We start from the raw sequence: 20,217 nt of genomic DNA on the forward strand, positions 1-20,217 counted from the left end.
CAACAAATAAATGAAAACAACTATAAACGATTTCCTTTGCTTATAAAGTACATTATTAAGAAAACCTGAAAAGCCCAAATAAGATCTATATAGTATAGCATCAATATAAATTTCCTAAGTTTGATATCTGTACTGTGATTTTTTTAAGGAAATACATATTAAAGTTTTTAAAGGCATCATATACGCAACCTACTCTCAGTTTAGGAAAAGGAATGAATGAATGTGTATGTGTATGTGTGAGAGAGGTTGGGGAGAGGGAGAGGGAAGGAGGAAGATGTTAACAACTAAGAATCTGGATGAAGGGTTTGTATGATTCTTTTTACATTTCCTTGTATAAGTCTTGTAAATTTTCTAAATGTTTGAAATAGGATCAAAATAAAAATTTAAAAACTGTATTATGAGAGAGAAGAGATAAGGTGGGGACACTCATCCAACCCTTATGATATACATATATATATATATGTAATTCAGTCTTGAAAAATTGCTCTTTTATTAAAAAACTTCCAAGTGGTTAATGCATTCAATAAATATGTTTCAAATACTCCATAACAACAACTATTTATATTGTCACATTTTTTTTCAAAAAAAATCATAAAATTTCAAAAAGTTCTAACACTACAGGAGCAGACTCTTAGCCTTTTGAGACAATCAGTTGTAAGAAGTTTGAGAAGGCAAAAACATGACTATCTAAATATAAATAATTTCTACTTGATAAGTCTGCTCTTAAAAGTAAATATAAAAAAGCAAAAGTCAGTCAGCCGATGATACAGCAACCCCTCAAATCTTGTTTTCTTCTCACATAGCTTAATATCTGAATCTGTAAGATTCATATTGTGGGTCATAGATTCAAACTCCCTTTTGATCACAAATATATTACTAAGTAACACTGGATAGAAGCCATATGAACTTCCCTAAATAAGTAGATATGACTGTGGCAGATGTTATTAGCTATCTACTCAATATCCATTCTCTTTTTTGGGCCAGATTTTGTTACTATCCTAGATATACTGATCTCATCATTTAAAATTATAGAGAGGGTTCCCAGCACTTTGGGAGGCCGAGGTGGGTAGATCACTTGAGGTCAGGAGTTCGAGACCAGCCTGGCCAACATGGTGAAACCCTGTCTCTACTAAAAATGCAAAAAAATTAGCTGGGTGTGGTGGCACGCGTCTGTAGTCCCAGTTACTTGAGAGGCTGAGGCAAGAGAATCACTTGAACCTGGGAGGTGGAGGTTGCAGTGAGCCGAGATTGCGCCAGTGCACTCCAGCCTGGGCAACAGAGAGAGACTCTGTCTCCCAAAAAATGAAAAATTTAGATTAAAATACATAAAATAAAATAGAGGGTTTACCTTAATGTTCATGATAAATTTGGTGTGAAAAAGATAGAACACCTTTAAGTGCATAAGATTAAAAATATATGTTATGTATGGTAATTTACCATAGTTCCTAGAATAGGAATAACCCTCCATCTAGAACTTTCTACCGAAAGGGCTTCTTAAGCCTTTCCCTTACTTCAAGGAAGTAAGTTTATTCTCAATGATGATCATAATTGTTTTTTAAAGTATTAAAAGATGCCATCATTGTCTGAAAATAAACTCAGTGATACTTTAATCGAGAATATCATCAAAAATAATTACCTTAAGAGAGGGAGATCATTTATTTTCTAATAAACCTATCCTTTCAGCTAACTATGCATTTAAAAGCACTAAGTTAAAGGGAAAAAGCTCAATTCACACAGGATCACTTGCTTATTTTACCACTGGGTTAACAAACTTTTGTGCCTCTTCTTGGGAACTGCATAACATATACATATATCAACACAGCCATAAAGAACTCTCCAACTAGATATAGTGGAAAGAGGGAGGAAAATTCTATAAACATATAAAAGATAAATCATGATGGATCCCAATTACAAAAAATAATTATACCAATTTTTGATGGAAATAACGTCTCATCATCTAACTGGTCCTGAACCCAAGTCATCAAGTAATCAATATACTTTGGTGCAGAGCACTTAATAGGTTTCTTTATGTTCGTTCCATCTGCCCAATGATACTCGTATCTGCATTGGAGAGATAAAAAGCACACAGAAGATTAGTATATAGCTATACACAGTGTATATATTTTATGTATCTATATTACTAATGTACACACAGACATGTTTTCAACACTCTGCTCCTCCAAATAAAGATAAATTTTTTTTTTTTTTTTTTGAGACGGAGTCTCGCTCTGTCGCCCAGGCTGGAGTGCAGTGGCGCAATCTCGGCTCACTGCAAGCTCCGCCTCCCAGGTTCACGCCATTCTCCTGCCTCAGCCTCTCCGAGTAGCTGGGACTACAGGCGCCCGCCACCGCGCCCGGCTAATTTTTTGTATTTTTAGTAGAGACGGGGTTTCACCGTGGTCTCGATCTCCTGACCTTGTGATCCGCCCGCCTCGGCCTCCCAAAGTGCTGGGATTACAAGCGTGAGCCACCGCGCCCGGCCAAAGATAAATTTTTAAATACCCGGTGGACTACTTTGCATTTATCACAATCCAAACTAAGTAGTTCCCAACAAACTCATGTTTTGTTTCTATGCTCTCCTCATATGTCAATTTTTTTACATAGCCGTCATAAATAGCATTTATATTTTAGAAGTAGACATTATTGTAGTAGAAAAACCAGCTTACTTCCTAGTTCTATGATGACTACTTTTGGACTTTATGGTTGTTTTTCTTCCTTAAAAACCACTTCTCCTTACACAGTACAATTCTTTTTAACTTGGGGCTTTAAATTTTCGGTTAAGGATAGAGAATGACACAGAAGCACCAAAATAAGATTAATGAAGATGAGAATGATTTCATATTTGAGTATATTTAGCTGAAGAGCTAAACATGTCTTTAAAGAAGGTCCAAAGAAAATGTGCAACCCAAATAAAGGCTTTTGGTATTAGCAGAACACCACCATCCTTTGATTCAATAAACATCTAATATGCACCTTCCATGTAAAAGATACTAAGAACAAGAAACACTAAAATGAAAGACACTTTCCCTACTCTCAAGGAAAACAAGCTAGTAGAAAATACAGACTCAAGAGTGAAGATGTAAAAACAGTTTAAGAACTCTAAAAGAGGCCAGGCACGGTGGCTCACACCTGTAATCCTAGCACTTCAGGAGGCTGAGGCACACGGATCACTTGAGGTCAGGAGTTCGAGACCAGCCTGGCCAACATGGTGAAACCCCATCTCTACTAAAAATACAAAAATTAGCCAGAAATCGCTTGAACCAGGGAGGCGGAGGTTGCAGTGAGCCAAGATGGTGCCCATTCCAGCCTGAGCAACAGAGTGAGACTCCGTCTCAAAAAAAAAAAAAAAACCCTAAAAGAGTTACACACACACACACACCCTGAATTTTGAGATAAGGAAGATGCATACAGGTGAAATTCCAAAGTGGAAAAATCTCTAAACTGAACTAGCATTTAGTATTTTAGTTTCCAAAAGGTTACTCCTGCTGCTTAACTTCTCCCTTTGATTCAATTCTACCCTTGTTCCCAGAGTTTGGGCTAAATGACAGGTCAGTGAGCCTGGGAAAGGAGATGAAAATATATAATAGAAAAATACTACAGGGTATTTTAAACAATAAAAATTATCTTTGGATAGGATAAATGAGGATGCTTTCTATTTAATCAGAACTACTTATACCTGAACAATAATATCAAACAAGATATACCTGAATTAAACATTCTGTAGACAACCTTACTGCCAAAAGTGTGGGCAATAAGGATGAAGTCCACTTTGAAGGTCTCCAAGGAGATACTTTCCAACACCTCTTGATATCCTGTTTTTACTGTTTAATCACTTTCACAGTCAAAATCACTTTCACAATCAAAAGATTCTAATATAACACTAAAGTTCTTAGTGCAATTTAAGCCTATTGTATCTCCTTGTTTGCTCCTCTTAGGAGCTAGAGACCATGAATGGTAAGATTTTAGCCATCATTATGCTTTTTTTATTTTTGAGACAGGGTCTTGCTCTGTAGCTTAGGCTGAAGTACAGTGGCACGAGCATAGCTCACTGCACCCTTGAACTCCTGGGCTCAAGCAATCCTCCCATCTTGGCCTCCCAAAGTGCCGAGATTACAGGTGTGAGCCACCATCCCCAGCCCATCATTATTCTTAAGAGACAGGGGCACAACCATGCTTACTACCTTATGTTAAGAAGCCTTAACATTTTTAACCTTCCCTCACAATCATGTTTTTCATGTTGTCAATCATTTTCAGATGTTTCACATTCATATTTAAATGTAAAAATCAGAAACAGACAAGGTAAACTAAAGAATCATTTTCAATATCCTGAAGTGTTTTTAAAAAATATTAACTTTCAATATCCTAAGGCTTTTTGAAAAATAAAATAATTAGGCCAGGCGCGGTAGCTCACGCCTGTAATCCCAGCACTTTGGGAGGCCGAGGCGGGCGGATCATGAAGTCAGGAGATTGAGACCATCCTGGCTAACACGGTGAAACCCCGTCTCTACTAAAAATACAAAAAATTAGCCGGGCGTGGTGGCAGGCTACTGTAGTCCCAGCTACTCAGAGGGCTGAGGCAGGAGAATGGCGTGAACCCGGGAGGCAGAGCTTGCAGTGAGCCGAGATCGCGCCACTGCACTCCGGCCTCGGTGAAAGAGCAAGACTCTGTCTCAAAAAATAACATAACATAACATAACAACATAACATAACATAAAGTAAAATAATTGTATATTGCTTAGACCTTTAGAGTTTACAACTATGACTCCCTAATCTCTTCTTTTTCTTTCGTCGTGTTTATACTTAGGATGATTTCCTTCATTCTGTAGCTCTATTTTGCTGTGATGCCTTTCTCATTCTACCTTTGACAGCCTACTCTCTTTGAAATGTACTTCTGTCATCACAGCATGAACTTGTAAACTGCAAACTCCAATTCACAATTTCTTTTTTAATAATAATAAAAATCAGTAACTGAAGGCCAGGTGCAGTGGCTCACCCCTGTAATCCCAGCACTTTGGGAGGCCGAGGAGGGCAGATCACCTGAGGTCAGGAGTTTGAGACCAGCCTGGCCAACATGATGAAACCCCGTCTATACTAAAAATACAAAAATAGATGGGTATGGTGGCATGCACCTGTAATCCCAGCTACTCAAGAGGCTGAGGCAGGAAGATCTCTTGAACCTAGGATGCAGAGGTTGCAGTAAGCCAAGATTGCACCACTGCACTCTAGCCTGGGCAACGGAGCGAGATTCTGTCTCAAAAAAATAAAATAAAAACAAAAAAACAGTATCTGAGAACAAAGTTCTATGAGCCATCATTCAATACCACTTTGCAAGGGGCTTAGCATTTATTAAGTATTAACAAATGCCTCTCCTAGGCACAATCCTGCATCTGCTGGTAAAAATGAAGAACTATGACAACAACTACATCTTCTTAGCACTAATGACTGGGAAATGTCAAGATTCTCCCAAAAAAAAAAAAGGAGAAAGGAAGAGAGGGAGGAAAGAAAAGAAGAGAAGGAAGAAGAAAAGAGATGTAGAAAAAGAAGAAAGAGAAGGAGGAGAAAGGAAGGAAAAGAAGGAAGAAAGAGAAAGAGAGGGAAGCAGACAGGCAGGCAAGAGACCACACAGCTTTAACGTTATGTATGCACACATGCATGCATACAGGAGGAGAGACAAACAGCTCTCAAGCCAGAAGAACTGGCTTTCTTAGAAGGCAGTGCTATTTAATTTCTCAAGGCATAACTAACCACAGAATAGAAAAATTAAACACATCTATTTTCACAAGTGAACCAAAGTGAACACCAGTAACACTGGAAAGAATTAATACTAAAGGGGGACTGATTTCATTTCTAAATGCCCCCATTCCTCTAAGAAATCTTCCCAAAATAACAAGTAACAGAAATTCACACTCTACCTGTGATGATAAAACTAGGAGACACCTATGTCTTTAAATCACTTTTTTTTTTTTTTTTTTTTTGAGACAGAGTCTCACGCTATCATTCAGGCTGGAGTGCACTGGCACAATCTCAGCTCACTGCAACCTCACCTCCACCTCCCAGGTTTAAGTGATTCTCCTGCCTCAACCTCCTGAGTAGCTGGGATTACAGATGCACACCACCACGCCCAGCTAATTTTTCTATTTTTAGTAGAGACGAGATTCACCATGTTGCCCAGGCTGCTCTCAACCTCCCGACCTCAGGTGATGATCTGCCAGTCTCAGCCTCCCAAAGTGTGGGATTATAGGCGTGAGCCACTGTGCCCAGCCTAAACCACATTTCTTTTTTTTTTTTTTTTTTTTGAGATGGAGTCTCTGTTGCCCAGGCTGGAGTGCAGTGGCGCAATCTCGGCTCACTGCAAGCTCCGCCTCCCAGGTTCACGCCATTCTCCTGCCTCAGCCTCTCCAAGTAGCTGGGACTACAGGTGCCCGACACCACACCCGGCTAATTTTTTTGTATTTTTAGTAGAGACGGGGTTTCACCGTGGTCTCGATCTCCTGACCTCGTGATCAGCCCGCCTCGGCCTCCCAAAGTGCTGGGATTACAAGCGTGAGCCACCACGCCCGGCCACATTATTTTTTAAAGGGACTATCTTGACTAGACTTTTCAAAAAGGCGAGGTGGGGAGTGTGACAGTACATACAAGTTCAAACAGGGTGAGGAGAGAATAAAAGATGCACCTGCAACTACAAACCCCATACAAAGTCCACAGAAGCCGTTTCTCCAAAGTAAACAGTCCCGTGACGGGTAAAAACCACAAACATACTTCTGCAGGACGAGGTGTAAATGGAGGAAGGGAACTGACAGACACTAGATTTTGAATAGCTCTGCAGCTATACTCATCTCCATGGGCTAGAAAGAAGTGAAGGTTCAAACACAGCTTTGTCTTTCCTAGTGCGGTCTTCCTTTCTCTTTACTGAGAACTGCCAACTTCTTTTACCTCTTCATATGGTATCTCCATATTTTTCCTAAGCTACAATAGTATAATTCTGTTATGGGCTCTTTCATCATTTGACTAAATTCTTTGAGTCTATGGCAATGCATAGAGCAATATTCTTATAATGAATGTTGACATATGATGTAAAAAACATGTATGAAAGGCCTTACATTTAGGTACCACTAAATAAATGGTAACTGTCATTGCTATTATTAGTAGAAGTAATAATAAAAGCTAGTTTCCAAAATGTACTGATTCAATCCACATTTTTTGGGTGTTAAAACAAGGTGGCAAGCTCTGTCCTTGCACCAAAAGGGAATTAAAAGAACAAATCCAACAGGTTAAATAAAACATGTATGAATAATGTAAGAAATATAACAAACAAATTTCATTACAAAGGTAAAAAAAGTTAAATAGTCTGATGAAATCAGAAGGCTTTGACAGAGAAGTATTTGATAGTAGACTTGAAGATCAGTAAGATTTTTTGAAATATTGACAGAAAATGACAGGAGTGAAATGGGAGAGAAGAAAAATGTCCAAGAGAAGAAGAGAACAAGCAAGCTTCCAGAGAAGTAAGTAATGGAGGGAACAGCAAGGTGTTTCCAGTAATCCAGTTAGGATAGACTAGAGAAGACACATAAGCAGAGGAAAGGCAAGATGGAGAGTCACAAAGCCCAAGCTAAGGAATATAGATTAATAGTCACTGGCAAACCTCAGAAAGAGATGCTAAGTAGAAAAATTATATGGTCAGAAACCTCGTTCTTCTCTAAGAACCGTAAAATAATGTAAAAATAAAAAACTAATCTTAACTATGTCTTACTTTGGGCCAGCTGACATCACTGGACAACTCTCTTCTGTACAGAAGTCTGTGATAGTTCCATAAAGCATGTTGATCTGATTGAAGAAATCCACAGCTGTAAAGCAAGTATCAGTTGTAAGTAAAACAGAATGGCTAAATTTAAAATGAAATTTTAATTGTACTTGAACAGAATAGGCTTATCAGAGTTCGTTCCCCTACAAAGAACAGGTGAAAACCATACACAGAAGTCTCAATACATTGAAATGAGGAGCTCGTGTTCATCAAACGACTCCCTTGAGAGCAAAAAGGCAAGCATAGAGAGCAAGAAATTATTTGCAACACATACAAACAACAGAAATCTTATACCCAGAATACATAAAGAACTCATATAGATCAATAAGAAAAAGACAACACAGCTGAGAAATGTGAGACAGTTTTAAACTGTCACTTCACAAAAGAAATTTCCAGGTGGTCAAATGTCCTATGAACAGATGTTGGTAATCATGGAACTACAAATTGAAATGATAGTGGGATGCCATTCCATAGGCCCTAAAAAGGCTAAGATTTATCTGAAAATGCAACAAGGCAAGAATCCAACACGTTCTTAAAGAAGAACCAGACTGGGCACGATGCATCACACCTGTAATCCCAACATATTCACAGGACAAGGCTGGAGAATCGCTTGAGCCCAGGAATTCAAGACCAGCCTGGGAAATACACTGAGACCTCGTCTCTGCCAATAAAAATAAAATTAGCTGGGCATGGTGGTGCATGCCTGTGGTTCCAGCTACACAGGAGGGTGAGGTGGGAGGACTCCTTGAGCCCAGGAAGTCAGGCTGCAGTGAGCCATGATCACATTACTGCACTTCAGCCTGCGTGACGGAATATGTCTCAAAACAAAAACTAAGGAAAGTATTAAGATTTATAAAGCACAACGAATAAAACAGTATGATTTTAGTAGACCAATGGAACAGAAGAGAGACCTAGGCAATTACAGAAACAGATGCAAACACAGATGAAACATTTGATTTATGACATAGCCATCATTGCAGAATAAGCAAAGGACAATCTTTTCATAAATATTTCTGAATCAACTGGTTATTGCTACGGGGAAAAAATAAAACCTGGCCAGGCACAATTGGCTCACACCTGTAATCTCAGCACTTTGGGAGGCTGGGGCAAGAGAATGGCTTGAGGCCAGGAGTTCAAGACCAGCCTGGGGAACACAGCAAGACCCCACCTCTGCAAAAAAATATTTTAAAAATTAGCCAAGTATGGTGGTGCTCCTCCTGCAGTCCAAGCCACATCACTCAGAAGGCTGAGACGGGAGGATTGCTCGACTCCAGGAGTTCAAGGCTATAATGAGCTATGATCTCGCCACTGCACTCCAGCCTGAGCCAAAGAACGAGACCTTGTCTCAAAAAAAAAAATAAAGTAAAATGAGGCCAGGCGCGGTGGCTCACGCCTGTAATCCCAGCACTTTGGGAGACTGAGGCAGGTGATCACCTGAGGTCAGGAGTTCGAGACCAGCCATGATCAACATGGAGAAACCTTGTCTCTACTAAAAACACAAAATTAGCCAGGTGTGGTGGCACATGCCTGTAATCCCAGCTACTCGGGAGGCTGGGGCAGGAGAATTGCTTGAACCCGGGAGGTGGAGGTTGCAGTGAGCCGAGATCGTGCCATCACACTCCAGCCTGGGCAACAAGAGCAAAACTCCGTCTCAAAAAAATAAATAAAGTAAAATGAAATCAAATAAAATTTGACTCTTCACTGATGTCATACCCAAAAAGCAATTCAAAGTAGACTGTACCTCTACATGTGAAAGGCAAGACAATTACGTTTAAAAGAACATAGAAAAATATATTTGTGACCTTTGACATGTATAAATTTCTTAAAAAGAGCATAGGCTGGGCATGATGGCTCACGCCTGTAACCCCAGCACTTGGGGAGACCAAGGCCTGGGGAGGATCACTTGAGCCCCAGAGTTTGGGACCACCCTGGGCAACACAGTAAAATCCCATCACTACAAAAAATTTAATAATAAATAAATTAGCTGGGCATGGTGGTCATGCCTGTAATCCCAGCACTCTGGAACACTCTAGGAGGCTGAGGTGGGAGGATCGCATGAGCCAGGGAAGTTCAAAGCTGCAGTGAGCCATGGTATCATGCCACTGCACTCCACTCTGGATGACAGGGCAAAACCCCCTCAAAAAAATAAAAATTTAATTTTAAAAAAAGAGAACAAAATGCACTAATCATAAAGGAATAGTTTCCAGGTTTCATTAGATTTGTTCCTAGATTGATATTTTTGATGCTAATATTTTTTTCCTTTTTTTTTGTTGTTCATTTTTCTTTTTTTGGCCTCTATTTCCTGGTGATGAGATATTCATAATTTTATATTGACCCAAGAGCTGACAACCTCATTAAATTCATCTATTAGTAATAATAATTATGGTCTTTTAGATTTTCAACATATTTTCTTTTCCAAAAAGGGATTTTCAGACCAATCAACATATTTTTTATTGGCTATAAATGAAAAAAATAATTCTTTCTTCCTTTCCAGTCAGTATATTTTTTATTATTTTTCTTGTTTACTGAATTGGTTAAGACTCCAGTAACTGGCTGCGCACGGTGGCTCACACCTGTAATCCCAGCATTTTGGGAGGCTGAGGTGGGTGGACCATCTGAGGTCAGGAGTTCAAGACCAGCCTGAACAATATGGTGAAACCCTATCTCTACTGAAATACCAAAAATTAGCCAGACATGGCGGCGTGCGCCTGTAGTCCCAGCTACTCAGGAGGCTGAGACAGGGGAACTGCTTGAACCCAGGAGGCGGAGGTTGCAGTGAGCTGAGATCACACCACTGCACTCCAGCCTGGGTGACAGAGCGAGACTCCGTCTCAAAAAAAAAAAAAAAAAAAATGACTCCAGTAACATATTGGTGGTGGATATCCTTGACTCTTTCCTAAATTAAGAAAAAATTTCAACGTTTACTATTATAATGTTATAGCTATTCTGCTAATAGGTATGCTTTATCAGAACAAAGTTCTCATCTATTACTTGATAACCCTTTTATTATGGATTTTGAACTTTAACAAATGGTTTTTCTGCATGTATTGTTGTGATATATTTTTTTTCTCCTTGATTTTGGCTAATGCAGTGAATTACAATGACCAATTAACATTTTTTTTCTTATTTATTTTTTTTTGAGGTAGGATCTCACTCTATTGCCCAGACTTGGGGTGCAGTCAGAGCTCACTGCAGCCTCAAACTCCTGGGTTCAAACAATCCTCCCGCCTCAATCTCCCTGAATAATTAGGACTATAGGCATGCAACACCACACCTGGTTAACTTTTAAAATGTTTTATAAATAGTGGGACTCGGCCAGGTGCGGTGGCTCATGCCTGTAATCCCAGCACTTTGGGAGGCTGACGCGGGTGGATCACCTGAGGTCAGGAGTTTAAGACCAGCCTGACCAACATGGAGAAACCCCATCTCTACAAAAAATACAAAATTAGCCGGGCACAGTGGCGCATGCCTGTAATCCCAGCTACTCGGGAGGCTGAGGCAAGAGAACAGCTTGAACCTGGGAGGCAATGGCCGAGATCGTGCCATTGCACTCCAGCCTGGGCAACAAGAGCAAAACTCCGCCTCAAAAAAAAAAAAAAAAAAAAAAAAAATAGTGGGACTCACTATATTGCCTAGGCTGATCTGAACCCCCTGGCCTCAAGCAATCCTTCCACCTTGGCCTCCCAAAGCACTGGGATTACAGGTGTGAGCCACAACCTGAGGCCCCTCAAATGTTAAACTAACCTTTGTATTTCTGGAATAAACTCAACTTAGTCATAATGTATTATATACACTTTTAAAATGTTACTAGATTCAATTCACTAATATTTTTATCAGAATTTTTACATCTATGTTCATTTCAAAAGTTAGATGACCTAGTTCCCTTTCTTCTAATGTTCATGTAGAACTCATAAAACTAATATTTTTTCCATTCTTTGTAAGAGCCAAAGGCTGGCGTTATTTCTTCCTTGTTTCACGGAAATACTACTGTGGCAAGGTTTTTAAATAGATTACAATTTTTTTTTAAGTTATAAGATTATTCAGATTTCTTATTCTAGTGTTAACTTTGATAAGTTGAATTTTTATAAGAATTTGGTTATTTCAATTAAACTTCCAAATTTATTGGGATAAATTTATAACTTGTTCACAATATTCTCTTACAACATTTTTTTTTTTTTTTTTTTTTTTTTTTTTTTTTGAGACGGGGTCTCGCTCTGTCACCCAGGCTGGAGTGCAGTCGCTGCAAGCTCTGCCTCCTGGGCTCACGCCATTCTCCTGCCTCAGCTTCCCAAGTAGCTGGGACTACAGGTGCCCGCCACCACGCCCAGAGAATTTTTTGTGTTTTTAGTGGAGACAGGGTTTTGCCGTGTTAGCCAGGATGGTCTCGATCTCCTGACCTCATGATCCACCTGCCTCGGCCTCCCAAAGTGCTGGGATTACAGGCGTGAGCCACTGCACCCGGCCTCTATTACAACTTTTAATGCTATGTAAGATCTGGTGTGTATTTACTTTTTTATCCCTGATATTGGTTATTTGTGCTTTCTAATATTATTAAATAATTAATATTTTAAATTAATATTATTTTTAAAATATTAAAGTATTTTTTTCTTGATCAATCTTACCAGGAGTTATAAATTTTTAAACTTTTCAAAGAATCACTTTTTTTTTTTGAGATGAAGTCTTGCTCTGTCACCCAGGCTGGAGTGCAGTGCTGCAATCTTGGCTCACTGCAATCTCTGCCTCCCGGGTTCAAGTGATTCTCCTGCTTCAGCCTCCCAAGCAGGTAGGATTACAGGCACCTGCCACCACACCAGGCTAATTTCTGTATTTTTAGTAGAGACGGGGTTTCACCATGTTGGCCAGGCTGGTCTTGAACTCCTGACCTCAACTGATCCACCTACCTCAGCCTCCCAAAGTGCTGGGATTATAGGTGTGAGCCACCACGCCCAGCCCAATTCCCTTTATTGTATGTTTCTTTTCTATTTTACTAACTTCTGTTCTTTACTGATAACCTCTTTTAACTTTTTTTTTTTTTTTGAGATGGAGTTTCACTCTTGTTGCCTAGGCTGGAGTGCAATGGTGCAATCTCAGCTCACTACAACCTCCGCTTCCTGAGTTCAAGCAATTCTCCTGCCTCAGGCTCCCAAGTAGCTGGGATACAGGCATGCCCCACCACGCCCAGCTAATTTTTGTATTTTTAGTAGAGATGTGGTTTTGCCATGTTGGCCAGGCTGGTCTCAAACTTCTGACCTCAGGTGATCCCCCCCACCTCGGCCTCCCAAAGTGCTGGGATTACAAGCATGAACCACCGCACCGGGCCTCAGCTCTTTTAACTTTCTTTGCATTTAATTTGCTGTTGTTTTTCCAACCTCTGGAGACTGATGCTTAGTTCATTAACTTTTAATATTTTTCCTTTTCTAATATATGTATTTATGTGCTCTAAATTTCCTCTAACACAGTTTTAGCTATAATACATCCCACAAGTTTCCATATATAGTATTTTCATCACCAAATTTCAGTTCAAAATATTTTCTGATTTCCACTGAGATTTACTTTTTCCAAACATATACAGATTTCTGTTTATTACTGCTTTCTAGCCAGATTCCACCATGGTCAGAGAATGTATTGGTTTCCATTTTTGAAAATGTAAATATATATACTCTTAGGTGCTTAGGTCATGTGCTCCTAGGTCAAGTCTGTTAATCATGTTGCTCAAATTTTTCTAACTCCTTACCGATTTTTTCTTCTGCGTTTTCTATCTGTTACTGAAAGAGGAATGTTAAAATCTCCCATTATGACCATGGATTTGTCTACTTCTCCTTTTAGTTCAGTCGACTAATATTAATAAATTTTTGAGATGTTATTAGAAACATATGCATTCAGAATTTTATATACTATTTGGGAATTGAACCATTTATCATTTTAAAATATCCTTTTTTATTGCTTTTTGCCTTAAAAGTCTACTTTATCTGACATAACACGACTATCGGCATTCTTTGGATTAGTGTTTAACTTTAGTTTCAAGCATTCTATAGCTGTATATTTAAAGTATGTCTTGCAGCATTCAGATTTGTTTTGCTTTGTAATCATCTTGACACATTGGTGTGTTTGTGTGGGGTTTTTTTTGTTTTGTTTTTTTCTTTTTTTTGCGATGGAGTCTCACTCTGTCTCCCAGGCTAGAGAGCAGTGGTGCAATCACAAATCACTGCAGCATCCACCTTCTGGGCTCAACCGATCTTCCCACCTCAGCCTCTCAAGTAGCTGGGACCACAGGTGTGCGTCACCATGCCTGGCTAACTTTTTTATTTTTGGTACAGATGGAGATTTGCCATGTTGTCCACGATGGTCTCAAACTCCTGGGCTCAAGTGATCCTCCCACCATGGCCTCCCAAAGTGCAAAGATTACAGGCATGAGCCACCATGCCCGGACAATCAACTTTTGTGTTGGACCATTTAGTCCTTTACATTTAATACAATTACTATTGATAATATTTGGATTTCAACTTACTATTAATATACTACTATTTGCTATTTATCCTACTCATTGTATGATGCTTTTTCTCTCCTTACGTTTTTATTAATTCTATTTTATTTCATTTTTTTAGAGACAGGGTCTCACTCTGTCACTCAGGCTGGATCGCAGTGGTAGGATCATGGTACACTGCAGCCTTTAACTCTTGGGCTCAAGTATTCCTCCCACCTCAGCCTCCCAAGTAGCTATGGCTACATGTACGTACATCTCCGGCTAGCTTGTTCTTTTCTTAGTGACAGGGTCTTGCTATGTTGCCTAGCATAGCCCTTATTGCTGAATTTAAGAGCGCTATGTGTATTTTGGATACAGGTCCTTTACCATGTATGTGGTCTGCAAAGATTTTCTGCTAGCCAGTGGCTTCATTTTTTGTTTTCTTTACAATGTCTTTCACAGAGCAGAATTTTAAATTTTCTTTCTCTTTTTTTGTTGGAGACAGAGTCTTGCTCTGTCACCCAGGCTGGAGTGCAGTGGCACGATCTTGCCTCACTGCAACGTCCACTTCCCAGGCTCCAGCAATTCTCATGCCTCAGCCTGCCAAGTAGCTGGGACTACAGGGATGCACCACCATGCCTGGCTAATTTTTTATTTGTATTTTTAGTAGAGATGGGGTTTCATCATGTTGGCCAGGATGGTCTTGAACTCCTGAGCTCAAGTGATCCGCCCACCGTGGCCTCCCAAAATGCTGGGATTACAGACGTCAGCCACCGTGCCCGGCCTCTTAAATTTTCATGAGGTCTAATTTATTAATTTTTTCTTTTAAAAGCACACTTTTGGTTTTGTATGTAGAAACTCATCACCAAATCCAAGGTTGCATAGATTTTTCTCCTGTATTTTTTTTTCCTAGAAGTTTTATAGTATTGTGTTGTATTTTTAGGTCTATTATTCAATTCATGCTAATTTTTCTGAAAGGTGTAAATCTGTGTCTAGATTTATGTTTCTGCATCTGGATGTCCCAGTGTTTCACCACTATTTGTTGAAAAAATAATCCTTTCTCCACTGAATTGCCTTTTTTTCTTTGTCAAGATCAGCTGACTATTTATATGGACCACTGGTCACTTTCATAACTTCAAATATATTTTTCTGTGTTCCATTTTGAATATATTCACTTTGAGATCACATTTAGGCACCAAAATAGTGTTATCAGGTAGAGTTTTGACTAATTCGTGAAGCCTGGGGAGAGATCTCAACTACAGTGATGAATGCAAGAGTCCTCGGTGGATAAATTTTTATTTTATTTGTTTAGAAAAGAGGTCTCCCTACGCTGCCCAGGCTAACCTCGAACTCCTGGGCTCGAGCCATCCTCCCACCTCAGCCTCTGGAGTAGCTAGGACTACAGGTGTGAACCACCACTCCCAGCTAATTTATTTTATTTTATATTTTTGTAGATATAGATTTTGCCCAGGCTAGTCTCAAACTCCTGAACTCAAACAATCCTCCCCACCTCGGCTCCCAAAATGCTGGGATTATAGCGTGAGCCAATGCACCCAGTCTCTCCTTATGTTCTTCAGGATTATTTTTTATTATTCTATTTTTCTCCTGTATTAGCTAAGTAATTATACTTTCACCTATTATTTGGATATAGATCTTATCAATAATTCCCTTTACTCCTTTATGAACCTGAAATGTTTACTGAATCACTGCCAGTGACTGGAAGTATCTGTCCTGACTCCAACCCTATTCACCTACTTCATCAAGTGTCATTTGGGAAGATTGCTATAAATAAGGAAAATTTTAAGTCCAACACTTCAGTTAAATGTTGTATTTTCAAAGCAGAGTATGCCCTAAGCAGATGTTCTAATGTTTCAGTCCAAAGCAATCTGTGTCCAGTTGTAGTAAAATCATAGAATTACTGTGAAATTTTAAGAGTTCTCAAAGTTCTAGGCGTTTCAGTAGTACAGTAGTCCCCCTTTATCTGTGGTTTCACTATCCATGGTTTCAGTTATCTGTGATCAACCATGGGCTGAAAATATTAAATGGAAAATTTCAGAAATAAACAATATGTTAAGTTTAAAATTGTGTGCCATTCTGAGTAACGTGATGACATTTTACACCATCTCATACCATCTCACTCCGTCCGCTTGGGATGTGAATCATCCCTCTGTCCAGCTGTATACCTGCCCATTAATCACTTATAGTAGCCACCTTGGTTATCAGAGTGAAGGATTACAAGAAGGGTTAAGTAAAGCACAATAAGATTATTTTGAAAGAGAGAGACTATATTCACATAACTTTTACTACAGTATAACTGTAATCGTTCTATTTAATAGTTGTTAATCTCTTGCTGTGCTTAATTTTAAATTAATCTTTAATAAATTTTAAATTAAGCTTCATGAATTTAAGCTTTACCATAGGTATGTAGTGTATAGGAAAAAACACAGTGTATATAAGGTTCAGTACTATCACCAGTTTCAGGAATCCACTGGTCATCTTGGAATGTATCCCTAGCAGATAAGAGAGGTACAGACACTCAGTTGTGGCAATTGAGAAAGAGACAGAATACAGACAGAAAATGATTATTTGCTTTTATATGTAAAAGTCAGACTCTACTGTAATATAGAAGCTCTATACAGCCATCCTTACATTTTAAACATGAGCAAATGAACTCTCAAATTTTACAAAAAGGCACAAATTGGTACAAAAAGAATGTACACATATATTGGAGATTCATTCTGAATACTGTCTTGGAGATGACACAGAACCATCTTAAAAATACGGCAGGCCTCATCAATAAAGCAAATAAATCACTTTATTTCAAATAACTAGACTCTCTTGGTCCAGGAGGATAATCACATAATAATAACATGGCTCTTGCGTAAATGCTGTCATGGTAAGTTTTAAGACATCATAATAAAATCCCGGTTCCTAAAAGGTGTTAGATGGGGGCAGCTCAATTTATAAATCCCATGACATAGTTCAAATTATAAGAGGCCATCAAATATAAGAAAAATACTGTTTTGCATTTCCTGAAAGCCTAGACATTTTGTGTATGCTTTCAATGAAATTTTTTTTTTTTTGAGACAGAGTCTCACTCTGTCGCCCAGGCTGGAGTGCAGTGGCGCAATCTCGGCTCACTGCAAGCTCCGCCTCCCGGGGTTCACGCCATTCTCCTGCTTCAGCCTCTCTGAGTAGCTGGGACTACAGGCGCCCGCCACCACGCCCGGCTAATTTTTTTTGTATTTTTAGTAGAGACGGGGTTTCACCGTGGTCTTGATCTCCTGACCTCATGATCCGCCCGCCTCGGCCTCCCAAAGTGCTGGGATTACAAGCGTGAGCCACCGCGCCCAGCCTCATTTTATTTTTACTAAATTCAAATAAATTTCCTTCAATTATAAAATTCTATTATTATTTTTTTTTTCACTAATGTTGAAAAACCCTGAACCTTTTGTTCCTCAATTTTCTCTGGCTTAATTCCCAAGAATATAATTACTATTCATACGTTATTCTCTGTAGGAGTTAAGAACATCTCATAAATATATTTTACTAATTTCATAAGATGACTACTTGATGTCTTTTTTTAAAAAATAAGCACAACTGGCCGGGCGTGGTAGCTCACACCTGTAATCCCAGCCCTTTGGGAAGCTGAAGCCGGTGGATCACGAGGTCAGGAGTTCGAGACTAGCTTGACCAACATGGTGAAACCCCATCTCTACTAAAAATACAAAAATTAGCCGGACATGGTGATGCGTGCCTATAATCCCAGCTACTCAGGAGGCTGAGGCAGAAGAATCGCTTGAACCCAGGAGGCAGAGGTTGGAGTGAGCCAAGATCATGTCACTGCACTCCAGCCTGGGCGACAGAGCAAGAGTCGATCTCAAAATAAAAATAAAAATAAAAAAAGCACAATTAGACAAGTAACTGAGTATGCCACTGAGAAAGGCAATTTAGCATAGTGGTTGACTCTATAGACTCTGAAATTCTATAGCTGTATATTTGATCCCAGGTTCTGCCATTTAATAGCTATATGACCCAGGCAAGTTACTAATTGTCTCAACTTAATCTATTAAACCAAAATAATAATCATACCTACATCATAAGGTTATAAAGATAAAATAAAATCATCCATGTAGAAAGGAGAGTGGTGTGTCTATACAATGTTTGACAAATGAAAAATTATTATTATAATGAAGATAGTAAATCTATGCTTTGTATTAAAATAGGAAACAAGATTTCATAAAATTTCATATTCAGAAATAAAATAACAAGGACTAGATGTGGTGACTAGTGCCTGTAATCCTAGCACCGTGAAAGGCTGAGATAGAAGGATCACTTGAGATCAGGAGTTCAAGACCATCCTGGACAACATAGTGAGAGCCCCACCTCTACTAAAACATGTTTGTAAATGAGCCAGGCATGGTGGTATGTGCCTACAGTCCTAGCTACGTTAGAGGCTGAGGGTGGGAGGATTGCTTGAGCCCAGGAGGTCAAGGCTACAGTGAGCCATAACTGCGCCACTGTACTCCAGCCTTCCAGCCTGGGTGACTGAGTGAGACCCTGTCTCAAAAAATAATAAGAAGAAAGTAAATAAAGTAACATGAAGGTTAAAGTTAGATTGAGATATCACTCTTTTATGATATTAGCTTGCTAACTAAATCCTAGAATGGATAGCACCAACAGTCACCAACAATGAGGCTATTACCCTAATTCATAGTCTATTGAGAAATAAAAAGGCTACTTACTGTTAACTGCAACCCATTCATTTAGATCTTCCCCCTCAGGAAGCATGACAGCCATCCGAAGGTTGCCACTGCCAAGTGTGGCTTCTGCATGTTTTAAGAGCTCATACTGGTGAGAACCCTCTGGAATGTTCTTCTTTGGTTTAAAAGTTTTAGAAGAGCGACTACCACTATGAATAGAAAAGAAAAAAAAGGGTTTAATATTTAAGGCCTGACATTCAATAGAGTCATTCACCAAGCATTAGACCTAAACTGTATTGGCTTAAATCCCAGCAACAGAATTGCTGTAACTACTGTGCTCTCCATCTGAAACTCCTACAAACTTTCTCTGCTGTGTCTAGTTAACTCACAAAAAGAAAAATTTTTAAGCTGTAACTAACACTTCTTCTCAATAAATTAATGACTCAGGATTATAAATTGTAATCTAAAAAACAAAAAAGTACTTCCATGATAAGTTTTAGTTATTTTATTCCTTTCACTCCTATTCTCTCATCCTAATAAAATAAATTTGTTTCCTTCTTAAAAGAAATATAAAGATACAATTTGATATCAATAAAACATAAAAATCCTGGAACAAGAAAAAAAAGCTACATGTTCAGCCAGGCACAGTAGCTCACACCTGTAATCCCAGCACTTTGGGAGGCAGAGTCAGGCAGATCACCCAAGGTCAGGAGTTGGAGACCAGCCTGGTCAACATGGCGAAACCCCATCTCTACTAAAAATGCAAAAAAATTAGCCAGGCATGGTGGCGGGTCCTTGTAATCCCAGCTACTCAGGAGGCTGAGGCAGGAGAATCGCTTGAACTCCAGAGGCAGAGGTTGTGGTGACCCAAGATTGTGCCACTGCACTCTAGCCTGGGTGGCAGAGTGAGATTCTGTCTCAAAAAAAAAAGAAAGAAAAGCAACGCTACATGTTTTTCTACCCAATTATAGGAAGTATCAGTAATCAATTTTAGTCCAGAATTCTGGTTAAGCAGTTAAGTAACTAGACATTAGTATGGCTGGTTTGCTCAAATTTCTGAATGCTTAAGCACACACAGAGACACAGACACAAACACACACAGCGTATGTGTATGTGTATATATACACATAAATATTTTTTAATGGATCAACTGAAACTAGGCTTCAAGGTGGTATTAATAGTTTTTAAGAGAGCTGGGCACCTCTAGTTCCAGCTACTCAAGAGGCTGAGGTGGGAGGATCCCTTGAGGT

The 20,217-nt window shown here is 39.2% G+C and overlaps 1 protein-coding gene across 5 annotated transcripts in view; it reads right to left on the bottom strand.

The window, feature by feature from the left end:
* The window catches only part of MOB1B (MOB kinase activator 1B), a 71,520-nt gene that overhangs the window by 11,019 nt on the left and 40,284 nt on the right, over nucleotides 1-20,217 (bottom strand). For all 5 annotated transcript variants that reach the window (XM_055297403.2, XM_063610398.1, XM_063610396.1 and 2 more), the window contains 3 exons: nucleotides 19,010-19,176; nucleotides 7,751-7,844; nucleotides 1,928-2,061 (listed from right to left, as the gene is read on the bottom strand). In XM_055297403.2, the coding sequence (XP_055153378.1) occupies nucleotides 1,928-2,061; nucleotides 7,751-7,844; nucleotides 19,010-19,176 (395 nt within the window). The remainder of the gene's footprint in view (nucleotides 1-1,927; nucleotides 2,062-7,750; nucleotides 7,845-19,009; nucleotides 19,177-20,217) is intronic.

This window comes from Symphalangus syndactylus, chromosome 10, assembly GCF_028878055.3.
Source record: "Symphalangus syndactylus isolate Jambi chromosome 10, NHGRI_mSymSyn1-v2.1_pri, whole genome shotgun sequence".
Classification (NCBI taxonomy): Eukaryota; Metazoa; Chordata; class Mammalia; order Primates; family Hylobatidae; genus Symphalangus; species Symphalangus syndactylus.